The sequence below is a fragment of the Microcaecilia unicolor genome, chromosome 1 (genome assembly GCF_901765095.1).
Source record: "Microcaecilia unicolor chromosome 1, aMicUni1.1, whole genome shotgun sequence".
Classification (NCBI taxonomy): Eukaryota; Metazoa; Chordata; class Amphibia; order Gymnophiona; family Siphonopidae; genus Microcaecilia; species Microcaecilia unicolor.
This window is the reverse complement of record NC_044031.1, coordinates 45040264-45054888: the sequence shown is the minus strand read 5'-3', so window position 1 is coordinate 45054888 and position 14625 is coordinate 45040264. Positions and strand designations below refer to the sequence as shown.

At 42.9% G+C, this 14625-nt stretch overlaps 1 protein-coding gene across 1 annotated transcript in view; it reads left to right on the top strand.

Annotated features, from left to right (window-relative positions):
- PTPN23 (protein tyrosine phosphatase non-receptor type 23) overlaps positions 1–14625 on the top strand; it is a 157639-nt gene that overhangs the window by 122693 nt on the left and 20321 nt on the right. Inside the window, exons 21-22 of the mRNA XM_030196672.1 lie at positions 3668–3852; positions 5079–5183. Of these exons, the coding sequence (XP_030052532.1) occupies positions 3668–3852; positions 5079–5183 (290 nt within the window). The remainder of the gene's footprint in view (positions 1–3667; positions 3853–5078; positions 5184–14625) is intronic.

Here is a 14625-nt window from a genome sequence, read left to right as displayed (position 1 = left end):
TTTTGGTGGCTATCACTTTTGCACACAGTCAGTGAGTTCCAGGCCTTAGTGACTGATCTGCTGTATACAAATGGTTCAATAAGAAGGAACGTTTTAAACAGGAATCCAAATTCCTGCCTAAGGTGATGTCGGACTTCTGTCTTAACCAGTCACTTGTCATGTCAGCATTTTTACCTTAGCCTCATGCCCACAATAGTGAATACGTCATGCACACTTTGGATTGTAAAATAGTCTTCCCTTCTGTTTGGAGCAGACTGAACCCCTTAAAGTTCATCGAGCTTTTTGTTTCTTTTGATCCTAATAAGACCGAGATTACTGTTATCAAGTGAACACAATGCATTTGGTTGACAGACATCATATCGTTCACTTATTCCTGAGCTTACAGAACCTTGTTAAAGCTCAGAATGTCAGAGCCATGGCAACATCAGTAGCCCAATTTAAAATCAGTCTCTCTAGAGGAGATTTGCAGAATTGCTACATGGACCTTGTTTGGTCAGTCTGTACTGCAGGATCTCTTTGAGTTTTAGAATCAAACTCCCTGGTTCCTTAGGGCTTTTTTTCATGATTTCCAGGTTGCCTTTCTTTAACAAATAAATAAAGTGACAAATACCTTTTGCCAGCTAAGACAGATTTCATTCCCATTGACAGTCTCTCTCTCTCTCTCTCTCTCTCTCTCTCTCTCTCTCTCTTGTTTTCCCTTTTTATATTCAAAAGTTATGATACAGACTTTCAAATACCTGAAAGTTATTACAGAACAAACATTCCATTTTCAAATGAGGAGAAACACTAGAACTAGAAGACATGATATAGTGGAACAAGAAAAGGTTCAAAGAAGAGCGACCAAAATGATAAACGGGATGGAACTCATATGAGGAAAGGCTAAAGAAGTTAGATCTCTTCGGTTTGGAAAAGAGATGGCTGAGGGGGGGGATATGATTGATGTCTACAAAATCCCGAGTGGTGTAGAACAGGTAAAAGTGAATCGATTTTTCACTCTTCCAAAAAGTACAAAGACCAGAGGACACTCAATGAAATTACATGAAAATACTTTAAAAACAAATAGAAGGAAATATTTTTTCACTCAAAAAATAGTTAAGCTCTGGAACTCGTTGCCGGAGGATGTGGTAACAGCAGCTAGCATATCTGGGTTTAAAAAAAGTTTGGACAAGTCCCTGGAGGAAAAGATCATAGTCTGTTATTAAGATGGGGGAAGCCACTGCTTACCCTGGGATTGGTAGTGTGGAATGTTGCTTCCAATTGAGTTTCTGACTGTTACTTGTGACCTGGATTGGCCACTGTTAGAAGCAGGATACTGGGCTAGATGGACCATTGCTTTGACCCAGTATAGCTATTCTTATGTTCTTATTATATGAGGCTACACGGAGATGGCATCAAAAACATCATCAGGAAATATTTCCTCTTGGAAAGATTATCAATAGAAATCAAACAAAATAAAACATGGAAAAGAAAATAAGATACCTTTTTTATTGGACATAACTTAATACATTTCTTGATTAGCTTTCGAAGGTTGCCCTTCTTCCTCAGATCGGAAATAAGCAAATGTGCTAGCTGACAGTGTATATAAGTGAAAACATTCAAGCATTACTATGACAGTAAAATAGATGCTATTGGAGATTCTACATGGAATGTTGCTACTATTGGAGATTCTACATGGAATGTTGCTATTCCACTAGCAACATTCCATGTAGAAGGCTGCGCAGGCTTCTGTTTCTGTGAGTCTGACGTCCTGCACGTACGTGCAGGACGTCAGACTCACAGAAGCAGAAGCCTGCGCGGCCACATTGGTGATCTGCAAGGGCCGACTTCTACATGGAATGTTGCTAGTGGAATAGCAACATTTCATGTAGAATCTATAGAAATCAAACAAAATAAAACATGGAAAAGAAAATAAGAGGATACCTTTTTTATTGGACATAACTTAATACATTTCTTGATTAGCTTTCGAAGGTTGCCCTTCTTCCTCAGATCGGAAATAAGCCAATGTGCTAGCTGACAGTGTATATAAGTGAAAACATTCAAGCATTACTATGACAGTAAAATAGATGCTATTGGAGATTCTACATGGAATGTTGCTACTATTGGAGATTCTACATGGAATGTTGCTATTCCACTAGCAACATTCCATGTAGAAGGCTGCGCAGGCTTCTGTTTCTGTGAGTCTGACGTCCTGCACGTACGTGCAGGACGTCAGACTCACAGAAGCAGAAGCCTGCGCGGCCAGATTGGTGATCTGCAAGGGCCGACTTCTACATGGAATGTTGCTAGTGGAATAGCAACATTCCATGTAGAATCTATAGAAATCAAACAAAATAAAACATGGAAAAGAAAATAAGATACCTTTTTTATTGGACATAACTTAATACATTTCTTGATTAGCTTTCGAAGGTTGCCCTTCTTCCTCAGATCGGAAATAAGCAAATGTGCTAGCTGACAGTGTATATAAGTGAAAACGTTCAAGCATTACTATGACAGTCTGACAGGGTGGGAGGAGGGGGGTGGGTAGGAAGTATGCATGGGGACATCAAAGCATCTTGGAAAGAGTAATGGATGCCTGGAGGTGGTGGAAGCAAGAATGGTCCTGAATTTCAAGGCATGTGATGATAAAGTGGATCCCTAAAGGACAAAAGAATGAGAACAAGGATATCAGAGAGACATTCAGATACTTCAAACATACAGCTAATGTACTAGAAACAAACCTTTTTTTCAGTGAAAAAGAAATTCTAGCATAAGAGGTTATAGTATGAGGGCAGAAGAGATACACTCAGTAGTGAAATTAGGAAATATTTCACAGAAAAGATGGTGGACGTTGAGACAGCTTCCCAAGGGTTGGGGGTGGAGGTGAAAACGGTAATGAAATTCAGAAAAGGAATAAGCACAAAGAGCCTTTTACTGCAGAGATCATGTAGGATCGGTAATATTGCAACTGGAAGAGAAAATGAGCAGACCAGATGGGTGCCACAGTCACTATCTGTCATTGTGTGTGGTTTCTAAGTTTACATTTGAGAATTCCTTTTCTAAAAGCTACTTTATTTGTTTGTTAAAATAAATACTGCTCAAGATGGAGAACCAGATAAAATGTTAAATAATCTTAAACAAAATGTGACAGTCAAACTCCACAGAATAAAGCCTATAGCTTAAAAAAAAAAACACCACTACGTGTACATTTCCCTTCCTTGACAGCATAAAGGTAAGGCCTCACACATCTCCAGTTATAAGACTGTCTCTCTCTTGCACAGAGTTAACATTAAAATAACTAGGTCCTTAAACTGTGGCAGAGAGAACAGCATTTGAAGCTGGAGATACGGTATTTGTCTAGTAATCTCATCAGGCCACGGGTTGCCATTGTTTGAGGTATAGAAAAGTCATAGTGATACAAGTTATGTATATGTGTATGGATCACCACAGATGCACTTAAGAGGCCTTTCCAACATTCAGCCAGGCAGATGATGATGGATATGCTAATTGTACTGCTTGATCACAGAAGTTTAAGCTGAACTTACTGAACATACTTTTGTACAGGTGAATATAATTGCACATACCTGTCTTTGGAGCTTAGTTAAATGGGTAGGAATATGAAGCTTAAATCCTGCTCATTTGAATTTACAGTTCTTAAAACTTCATCTTTCTTTTTCTTTTACTTTTTAAGCAAAAGGTAGTCCGCTATTTCCCGACAGAGCGAGGACAGCCTATGGTGCAAGGGCCAATCACGTTAACCCTGACCAGCCACAAGGTGGTTGAGACCCATGTGGAAAGGATGATCACACTTCAGTACCGGGATCAGAGCCTGAAGCGTACCATCATCCACCTGCAGTTCACTTCATGGCCAGAGCTGTACGTTCTTCTACAGCATGGATGGACAGTCCCCTGCATGAATTGTATCACACTATTGGGCTCATTTTCAAAAGAGAACGACGTCCATCTTTTGACATAAATCGGAAGATGGACGTCCTTCTCCCAGAGATATCCAAATCGGTATAATGGAAACCCGATTTTGGATGTCTCCAACTGCAGTCTGTCGCAAGGACGTCCAAATTTCAAAGGGGGCGTGTCGGAGGCATAGCAAAGGCGGGCTAACACTTGGACATCTTTGACCCATAATCGAAAAAAACAAGGACGTCCCTGATGAACACTTGGATGTTTTCACCCGGATGTGTTTTTCTTACATATAAGGCACAAAAAGGTGCCCGAAATGACTAGATGACCACTGGAGAGAATTGGGGTTGACCTCCCGTTACTCCCCCAGTGGTCCTAACCCCTTCCCACCCTCAAAAAACATGTTTAAAAATATATCGTGCCAGCCTCAGATGTCATACTCAGGTCCATGACAGCGCATGCAGGTCCCAGGAGCAGTTTTAGTGGGTACTGCAGTTCACTTCAGACAGGCAGACCCAGCCCCCCCCCCCCCCCCCCCCCCCCCACCTGTTACATTTGTGGAGGAAACAGTGAGCTCTCCAAAACCCACTGTACCCATATATGGGTACCCCCCTCCACCCATAAGGGCTATGGTAGTGGTGTATAGTTTTGGGGGCTCAGCACACAAGGTAAGGGAGCTGTGTTCCTGGGAGCATTTTATGAAGTCCACTGCAGTACCTCCTAGAGTGCCCAGTTGGTGTCCTGGCATGTCAGGGGGACCAGAGCACTACAAATGCTGGCTCCTCCCACATCCAAATGGCTTGCATTTGGACGTTTTTGGCTTGGACATCTTTGTTTTCGAAAATCGCCGAAAGTCAGAAACGTCCATGTCTAGGGACGTCCAAATTTAAGGATTTTGACGTCTCTGACGGTATTTTCAAACCGAAAGATGGACGTCCATCTTGTTTCAAAAATACAGGTTTCCCCGCCCCTGGATTTCGCCGTTTTGCAAGGATGTCCAAATCACAACTTGGACGTTTCTTGCGAAAATGCCCCTCTATGCCCCTCTATGTGTCCCAGAGAGAAAGAAGCCTTTAAGATGAGAGACAGCTATTATTTTCCACTAATCAAAATGTGTGTGAAGAGACTTGCCTCCGCCATGAACTCAGTGATGTGTTCATTGTTGGCTGATTTTTTTCTTACAGAGGGCTGCCAGATAGTAAAGGAAACCTGCTACGGTTTATCCAGGAGGTGCATGGTCATTACCTACATCAGCGCCCCCTTCATACCCCCATCGTGGTGCATTGCAGGTAAAGATACCTAGACTTGTTCACCTCCTACTCCTGTGCCATACTGCTGTTGCAGTGTCACCTCTAGCCTGCTGCAACTCCGTGTCTGAACAGCATGTCAATGTTTTCCACAGCTGTGATGTAAGCTGCCCTTCTCCATTCTTAGTCTTTCTGTGTGTAGCGTAGAACTCCTACTGTTATCATTTCTATAGTGGTACTAGACACATGCAGCATTGTACACAGTGGCAGGAATTTTCGCTTTGAGTATGTACGTAGATCTCAGTGTCTTTCTCCTTCCGTCAAGTAGGGTTGCATACTCTGTGACTGCTTGCCATGCATCTGTGTGGCCCTGGAGGAGGGGTTCTAGAATAGACATTAAAGAAGTTAATCTATTAGAGACGTGATATGAAAGATTCCTTCCTCCCTCCCCCCCCCCCCCTCCACACACACACCAAAGAGTACCTGAATAAACACACAACAGTGTTTTTAAATTATAACGTAATTTATTTAAAAAAAACTGTGTTATCCAACACACATATCACCCATGTGAAAAAGTAACTGCCTCCTAAACATAACTGTTGCACCACCTTTAGCAGCAATAATTTCAACCAAACACGTCCTTTAATTTGATATCAGTCTTTCACATCGCTGTGGAGGAATCTTAGCCGACTCTTTTTTGCAGAACTGCTTTAATTCAGACATGTTCATAGGTGTTTCTGCATGAATTTGTTTCAGGTCCTGCCACAGCATCTCTGATGTGTTCAAGTCAGAACTTTGACTGGGCCACTCCAAAACTTTAATTTGTTTCTCCTCAGACATTCAGATGTAGACTAGTTTTTTTGATCACTCTTTCACTATATAACCCAGTTACGCTTCAGCTCAAAGACAGGTGACTGGACATTCTCCTTAAAATTTATCTGGTACAGTGCAAAATTCATGCTTTCTAGTTTTCCAGGTCCTGAGCCAGTCAAGCATCCCACACCATTACACTATCTGCACCATATTTGACTGTGGAATGCTGAATTTGTTTTACACTGGACATAATGAGTCCTATGTTGTCCCAAGAATTCCACTTTTGGCTCATCTGTCCATAGAATATTATATTAAAAGGCTTTGGGGATCACCCAGTTGAGTTTTTGCAAATGAGACGAGCATTGACATTACTGTTGGATGGCAGCAGTTTCTGCCTTGCCTACTCTCCTATAAATCCCATTTTTGTTCACGCTTTCTTATTGTGGGGTCATGAACACTGACCTTAGCTGAGGCTGGAGAGGCCTGCAGTTCTTTGATATTCTTCTGGGATGTTTGTAACTTCCGGATGTTATCACTGTGGGAAGATGATTTCACCGCTTTTTGATTCGAAGATAATGGCTCTCACTAAGCTTTGGTGGAATGCCAGAGTTTTAGAAATGACTTTATAACGCTTTCCAGACTGATATCAACTTTTTTTCTCATCTCTCCTGGAATTTCCTTTGATCATGTCATTGTATTCTTATAGAAACTTTGCGGTGACTACTTCACTCTCATGGTAAGGTTCAATGTATAGTGAGGTTTAGATTCAACAGAGCAGGCTGCAATCAAGCCTGGCCATGTTAGATCAACTGAATCTATTTATCAATTAAATTTGATCACTTGATTGATTAACCAAGAATGTTGTTACTTTTTCACATGGGTGATATGGGTGTTGGATAACTTTGTTCCTCAAATAAGTGACGTAATAAATTAAAAATTGTGTTATATGTTTACTGAGCTTCCCTTTGTCTAACATTACATTGTGTTTAAAGATCAGAAACCATTCTGTGTAACATATATGCAATATTAGGGGAATGCAGGAGGGGGGTAAATGCTATTCTCCGAGGACAAGCAGGTCGTCGTACGTATTCTCACATCTGGGTGAACGTCATCCAACAGAGCCCGATGTGGACACTGCCTAGCATATACAGCTATTAGAAAATTCTAACCGTATCCCACCGCTCATGCGTGGGGGCCTTCCCGCATGAGCGCAGGTTCCTCAGTCTGTTTTTTTTTCTGCAAATCTGAGAGGTCGCATCTTCATGGTCTCGCTTCAGCTTGTCTCAACAGATATTTTTTCAGTGCCTTGCCATGCAGGTTTTCCCTCTAATTTTTTCATTTTATTCATAATTTTTATTTTCAGTACCTTCCCTTTTTATTTATTTTTGTAACAATTTTTATTAGTTTACGCATAGAAATACAAACTATCAAGAATATTACTAAACGCAGCAAAAACATAAAAACTTCTTTTAGCAGAAAAACAGCCCCTCCCTCCCTCCCCATTCTTACAGTCCCAACACAAAACCCACCCCCTACCTTCTGCAAAAGAAACCAATTGGCATTACTCTGGAGCACAGGTACTCTTCAGTGCCCCAGATTGCTATCGTAATAACTTCCCCTACCCCCGGGCAAAACCTTGAAGACCCTCACGAGGGCCGCCCCAGTCGCAAGATGGGTTCCAGATGAGTCCATTCATCAGCAGTAACTATAAACGCCCAAACTGTTTATCAGTTAATTTTTCTAATTCACTAACAATCCACAATTTGAAGATTCAATTTAGTTTTGTGGAGCCTGCAGAGTGCTTCCAATGAGCAGCTATAACAGATTTAGCCACTTCAAGTCACATATATTTGAATCTCTGCTTCCATTTAAGGTCTTGTCGATTACCCAGGCCCAATAAGCACCACTTAAGTTCCTTAGGAAACGAGTCCCCAATTGAAGAGTAAGTAATTCTGTTACTGCAGTCCAAAAATCCTAAATTAAGTCACATTTGCACCAGATATGTAGAAATGTCCCTCGGTCTTTACCATAGCACCAGCAAATTTCAGGTGCTGTGGGAAACATCTTATGCAACTGTACTGGAGTATAATACCATCAGGTAAGGACTTTATAAGCATTCTCTTGCAACAAGACCCAAATTGAAGCTTTCTTAACCTCCAAACATACTGCTTGCCATTCACCCACTGTCAGTGTACTCCCAAAATCTTTTTCCCAGTGGTCTATAAAAGTATGTTTCCAAAGTTCCTCCCCCTATAAAGAACCAATAATTTTTTATTTATTTATGGCTTGCTATACCACCTTTAACTGTCAAGCAGAGCAAAGCGGTTTTCATTACTTAAAATAATGGTAACCACTCCCCTCGACTTTTTCAAACCCTTCCATAGATTTCCAAAATACTCTGTCTCATCAGGATCTGCCGGCAACCACCCTTAAAAGGAACTGTAGTGTATGACTTGAAAAGTGTAAAAATCAGTAGCAGGAATTCGGACCTTCTTTTGTAACTCCGGAAACAGGATCAAATCCCTAAACCTAAGCAAACCTAAGCTTCCCCAACGTTGTAAGGTCAAAGAACCCACCCAAACTTAAAGGCAGGTTCATAGCTCGTATAGGCCAATGATGAAGAACGATGGTCACCACTGAATCTAGGTTTAAGGGAGCTCCATAAAGAAAGCAGATGGGATACCCGTGGATTTTCTGAAATCTGCTGATAGGATTTTGGAAAGAGAGAAGCCCAGAGACACCTCTGCAAGGTAAACATCTGCAGTCCATGTATTTCTAGCCTAACCAATGCAGAATGTAGTCCACATTCCCAGGCCCAAGTCACCTTTAATTGGCAAGCCCAATAATACAAAAGAACATTGGGAACACCTCTGCCCCCCAATTCAACCGCCTTCCACATCATTTTTTGATGACGCTGGGAGGGCTTCCCATCCCAGATGAATGTGGAGATATCTGTCTGAAGAACACTCAAAAGAGACCGAGGTACAGCCACCGGGAGCGTCTAGAAAAGAAACAAAAGGCGTGGCAGAATATTCATCTTAAAAGCAGTTATGAGATCCCACCAAGTCAACCAGCCTTTATGCCAATGCAGTAAGTCTCCTTGAATCTGTCACAATAAGACTGGATAATTTAAAGAGAAAACCTGGCGTCAGTCTTTAGGTAACTGAATTCCCAAATAGCGAAAAGGAAAATCCTGCCACAACCGAGATTCAGTTCCGATTTATCATAATTGATCTTATATCCAGACACAGCCCCATAAGCACAGAATTCCTGTAGTAAGAGAGGCAATGTCAACCCTGGAGAGGTAATATAAAATAAGAGGTCATCCGCAAATAAAGCAATCTTTATTCATGTCATCTCCCACCTCAATTCCTCGTATGTCCCTCAAAGACCGAATCCGTTTGAGTAAATGGTTCTATAGAAAGCACAAAGAGCAATGGAGAAAGGGGACAACCCTGTCAAGTACCCTGTTCTATAGAAAAGGGGCCAGTTTACCCACCATTAATACGGATTTGAGCCATCGGACCTGCATATAATTGTTGTAACCATCCAATTAGTTGGGGCCCAAACCCCATAACCAACATAACTTGCCAAAAAAAGGGCCAAGCTACCCTATCAAAGGCCTTATCTTCATCAGTAACTAAAAAGGCCTCTGGCTTTGCACAGTTTATCATTTATTCATTTACTATACCGTTTCAAATTGTATTCACAAAACAGAACGGTTTACATAGCAATATAAAAATCATAATAAAAACAAACGTAAAAGAACTCCATCAAATGAAAGGAAAGCACAGCAAGCTAAAACAACCATTCTAAAAGATAACAACACCAACACATACTGGACAACCATTCATAACAAGTACATAAACTGTTATATTATTTTACTACATATTCATTCTGCCTTTTATCAGCATTCTATGGATATTATCAGCGACTTGTCTCCAGGCTGCAATCCGGACTGATCTGAATGGATAAGTCTAGGATGTACCTGGCCCATCTTATGTGCCATAACCTTTGCCAAAATTTTGATATCTACATTTATAAGGGAGATCGGTCTTTATGAACCAAAAACTTCTGGATCCCTACCCGGTTTCAAAAGTACAGAAATCCCAGCCTCTCGCATGCTCTCTGCCAAGCGCTTGGCACAACTCTCAGGAATAGTGAGCCCTTGGACCAAAGCCGGCGCTATGGCTGACAAATCACCTGGGCTGGTGCAGACAGGAGTCAAAACAGATTGGACTAGAATAAACTAAGACTCAACAAGGCAGGACAGGGGTAACTAAACACAATGGGCAAAACCGGACCGGATCCAGGTGAGGCAAGGAAAACAGGGCAAAGGGGCCAGAACTGGAACCCAGACAGGACAAGGCAAGACTCGGAACTGGATTAAAACTGGGACTGGGACCCATGCAATACAAGACAAAGCAAGACACGGAACTAGATTAAACTGGGTCCAGAAAAGGGCAAGGCAAGGACTGGATCCGGAGAGGACTAGACTGAATGAGACAAGACAAAGCACAACTGGACAGGCAAGACAGGGGGAGGAGTGAGTCAACAAGAATAACAGAAGCAAGACAAGGCAGGAACAGGATTCAGGAACTGGACTTGGCTGGAACAGGATTTCACGACAGGCTTGGCTTGGCTAGAACATGATTCACGAACCAGGCTTGGCTGGAACAGGATTCTGGAACAGGGCTTGGCTGGGACAGGATTCTGGAACAGGACTTGGCTGGGACAGGATTCTGGAACAGGACTTGGCTTAGCAGGGAACTGGGACAGAACTAGCTCAAACACACAGCAGGAGCAGAACCTGGCTCAAACACACAGCAGAAACAGAACTCACAAGAGCCAGGAAGCAAACATAGCAGACAAAGGACTAAACAGACTAAGGGAAAAGCTGCTTCTAATACACAAGTCAGTAAAGGGGAAGTGCTCAAAAGAGCCAGGTCACAAACAGCACACAAAGGGTTAAAGCAGGCTTCAAGGAAGACAAACAAAGAAGCAAATGCTTACCAGCACCCAGAGCCGGGAAGGGAAAGGCAAGGCAGAGTGAGAGGTAGCAGACACAGCTGCATAGCAGTGAAGTAATTAGGGACGATGCTGGCTTCTACAGACTCTCGGAATAAACAGAGAAGAACTACACATGCCCAGAAACAGTACAAGCAGAGCTTGAAACCAAAGCTAACTAAAAAGTAGTCCATACAGGTACAAACAAGAACCAGACACACAGAACAGGGCATACAAAAAGCAGAAACAGAGTTTGGCTAACACAGAGGTAGACTTAAACACAGAGCTTAACTGAAGCAAAATTCAAAAGCAGGACTAGACTAAAAGCAGGAGCCAAGGGTAGAGTCAAACAGATCAGACACCAAGGCAGGGTGTGGCTGTAGAGCCAGGCTTTCAGGAAAAAGGTTCAAAAGCAAACTCACAGAAACAAAGCATTGAAGTACAAGGCTCATAGAAACACATAACAGATCTTAAGGAGCAAGACTCTCAGGAACAAAGCCAGGATCAAAGCCAAGTAGGGATATGATCTAAACAGGTAACACAAAAATAAGATTAAGAGACTTCTTGCAAAGACAAAGCATGAGAGTTCCCAGGTGCTTAATAAAAGACTTGCTGATGATGTCACAACTTGGAATGAGGCTTGATTATAGTGAGGGTTGGATTGCAAGCACACTAAGCAGCAGATGCATCAATGCAGGGACAAGACAGTCCAGAGAAGTCAGAGCCAGATCACTGGAAGAAGGTGAGTCTGGATGTAGGGGCACGGCCACAACCGTGACAGCTCTCTCTCTCCCAACTTGAGTTGCCTATCTGGAGAAAGGAGGGGGCTCACCTCCGCACAAAACACTTTATAGAATTTAGCACTAAAACCATCCAAACCCAGAGCTTTGCCCCCAACCAACCACTTTATCACTTTTAAGATATCTTGATAGGAAAAGGGAGCCTCAAGAAAAGCCAAATCAGCCTCCGAGAAGCGTGGGAAGTTACCTGAGAAAGATAATCCTGACTATCAGAGACATTTAAATGAGATCCTAACTATATAATTTCTTATAGTATTGAATAAAATGTTCATGAATCTCCCCATCCGTTTAGCATAGGGATCCATCTGGCCCCTTAATCTTCAACATAGTAGCCCCTCTCACTTTGTCCCGCAAACTTCTTGCCAACATACTACCAGACATTACCAAATTCAAAAAAACTTCTTTTTAAGCAAATGCCTCATGAACTCTGCTTTCTCTACCTGTAAACTATGCAATTCAACTCTACATTTCTGTAAGCAATTCAGCAGCTCTGCCATGGATCATATATATATATCAGATTTTGAGTAGAGAAACACCACTGCCAGTATCATGTTCTGCATTTTAGCCTCTCGTCATCTCCCAGGGTCTTCACCAAATGTTTAGGAGTAGTCACAGCATCGCTAAGCTGACTGGGAGTTTGTGTTTCCCTACCTGGACAATTGGCTGGTCAAGAGCACATCGCAGGAAGGAAGCGCAAGAGTCAAAGTGGAGAACTGTTCGGTTGCTGGAGCTCTTAGAGTGCGTCATAAACTACCCCAAGTCTCACCTTCTCCCAACTCGGTGATTGGCATACATAGGCATCTTGCTCGATATGGTGCAAGCTTGGTCCTTTCTGCCCTGCAAGAGTGATCACCTTGCAGGTCCAGAGCAACAAGCAGGTCACAACTCGGCAAATGTTGAGATTGGGCCATATGGCCTCTACGGTGCATGTTGCTCCCATGGTTTGCCTCTATTTGAGAAGTGTCGAATGGACTCTGGTTTCTCAGTGTCTCAAGTCACTGGGAACCTAGTAGATGTCATCCGAGTTGCTTTAGAGCTTGTTTAGTCCCTCCTCTGGTGGACAATTCAGACCAATTTGACTGTGGGACTCACATTCCAAATTCCTCCTCCTCAATGGATGCATCCAACTTGGGGGGGGGGGGGGGCTCATGTGGATAGGCTTAACGTACAAAGAATGTGGTCTGCTGAAACAGATCTCCACATCAACCTCCTGGAGCTAAGGGCTATTTGGAATGCTCTAAAGGCTTTGAGAGTTTGACTACAGAACCAAATTGTTCTCATCCAAACTGACAATCAGGTTGCAACTTATTATGTGAACTAGCAGGGAAGTTTGGGATCTTACCCCTTGTGTACGGATGTGGCTTCGGGCCCTCCTTCATGGAATAGTTCTACGAGCAACATACTTGGATGGCAAGGACAACAGTCTAGCGGACAGACTGAGCAGGGTAATGCAACCTCACGAGTGGTCTTGGGCATAGTTTTCAAGATCTTCCAAGAATGGGGCACCCCGTTGGTGGATCTTTTCGCCACTCATGTCAACAATAAGATCCCTCAGTTCTGCTCCAGGCTTGGATCACACAACAGACTAGCATCAGATGCCTTTCTCCTTCATTGGGTGAGGGGGGGGGGTCTTCTATAGGCATAGCTTCCCCGATACCTCTCATAGGGAAGACTTTGCTGAAACTCAGGCAAGATTAGAGAACAACGATCTTAATCGCTACAGTTCTGGCCAAGACAGATCTTGTTTCCTCTTTTTCTGGAGTTGTCCTCTGAGGAGTCAGGGAGATTTTCTGACCCTCATAGTGCAGAACAAGGGGTTCCTTCTGCATCCCAGCCTCCAGCCCCTGGCCATCATGGCCTGGATGTTAAGAGCATAGAATTTCAGTCCTTGAATCTGCCTGAGGGTGTATCCAAAATCTTGCTTCCAGGAAAGATTCCACTAAGAAGTGTTATTATTTTAAATGGAGAAGGTTTGCCATTTGGTGTGAGGGCAAGGCCCTAGATCCTCTCTCTTGCCCTATTCAAAAACTGTTTGAATATCCCCTACACCTCTCAGATTCTGGTTTGAAAACCAACTCTGTAGGGTACACCTCAGTGCAATCAGTGCTTACTATTTTCTGTGCAGCCTCTAGTTGTTCGATTCATGAGAGGTTTGATGTTGACAAAGCCGCCGGTCAAACCTTCTACTGTGTCTTGGGATCTCAATGTCATTCTCACCCAGTTGATGAAAGCTCCTTTTGAGCCACTTGACTGCTGTCATCTGAAGTATTTGGCTTAGAAAGTTATGTTTTTGGTGTGATCACTTCAGCTCAGTCAGTGAGCTTCAGGCCTAGTAGCTGGTCCACCTTTACACTAAGTTTCGCCACAATAGAGTGGTTCTCCACACGCACTCTAGGGTTCCTTCCTAAGGTAGTGTCTGAGTTCCATCTTAACCAGTCAATTGTGCTGCCAGCATGTTTCCAAAGCTGCATGCCATCCTGGCGATAGTTGTACTGCATACCTTAGACTGCAAGCGAGCCTTAGCCTTCTGTCTGGAGTGGACTAAAAGCCATAGAAAGTCCACCCAGGTTTTGACCCAAACAGGATGGAGGTAGCTGTTGGCAAACGCATTATTTCCAATTGGCTAGCATATTGCATTTCCTTCACTTCTGCCAAGGCTGGGCTGACTCTAGAGGGTCATGTCAAGGCCTATAATGTCAGAGCCGGGGTACATCAGTAGCCCCACTTGAAAACAGCCTCCATCAAGGAGATTTGCAAGGCTGTGACGTGGTCCTCATTCAACACATTCACATCTTATTGGTTCCTTGAGCAGGATAACTGACGTGACAGCCAGTTTGGTCAGAGAGTCATGCAAAATTTGTTTG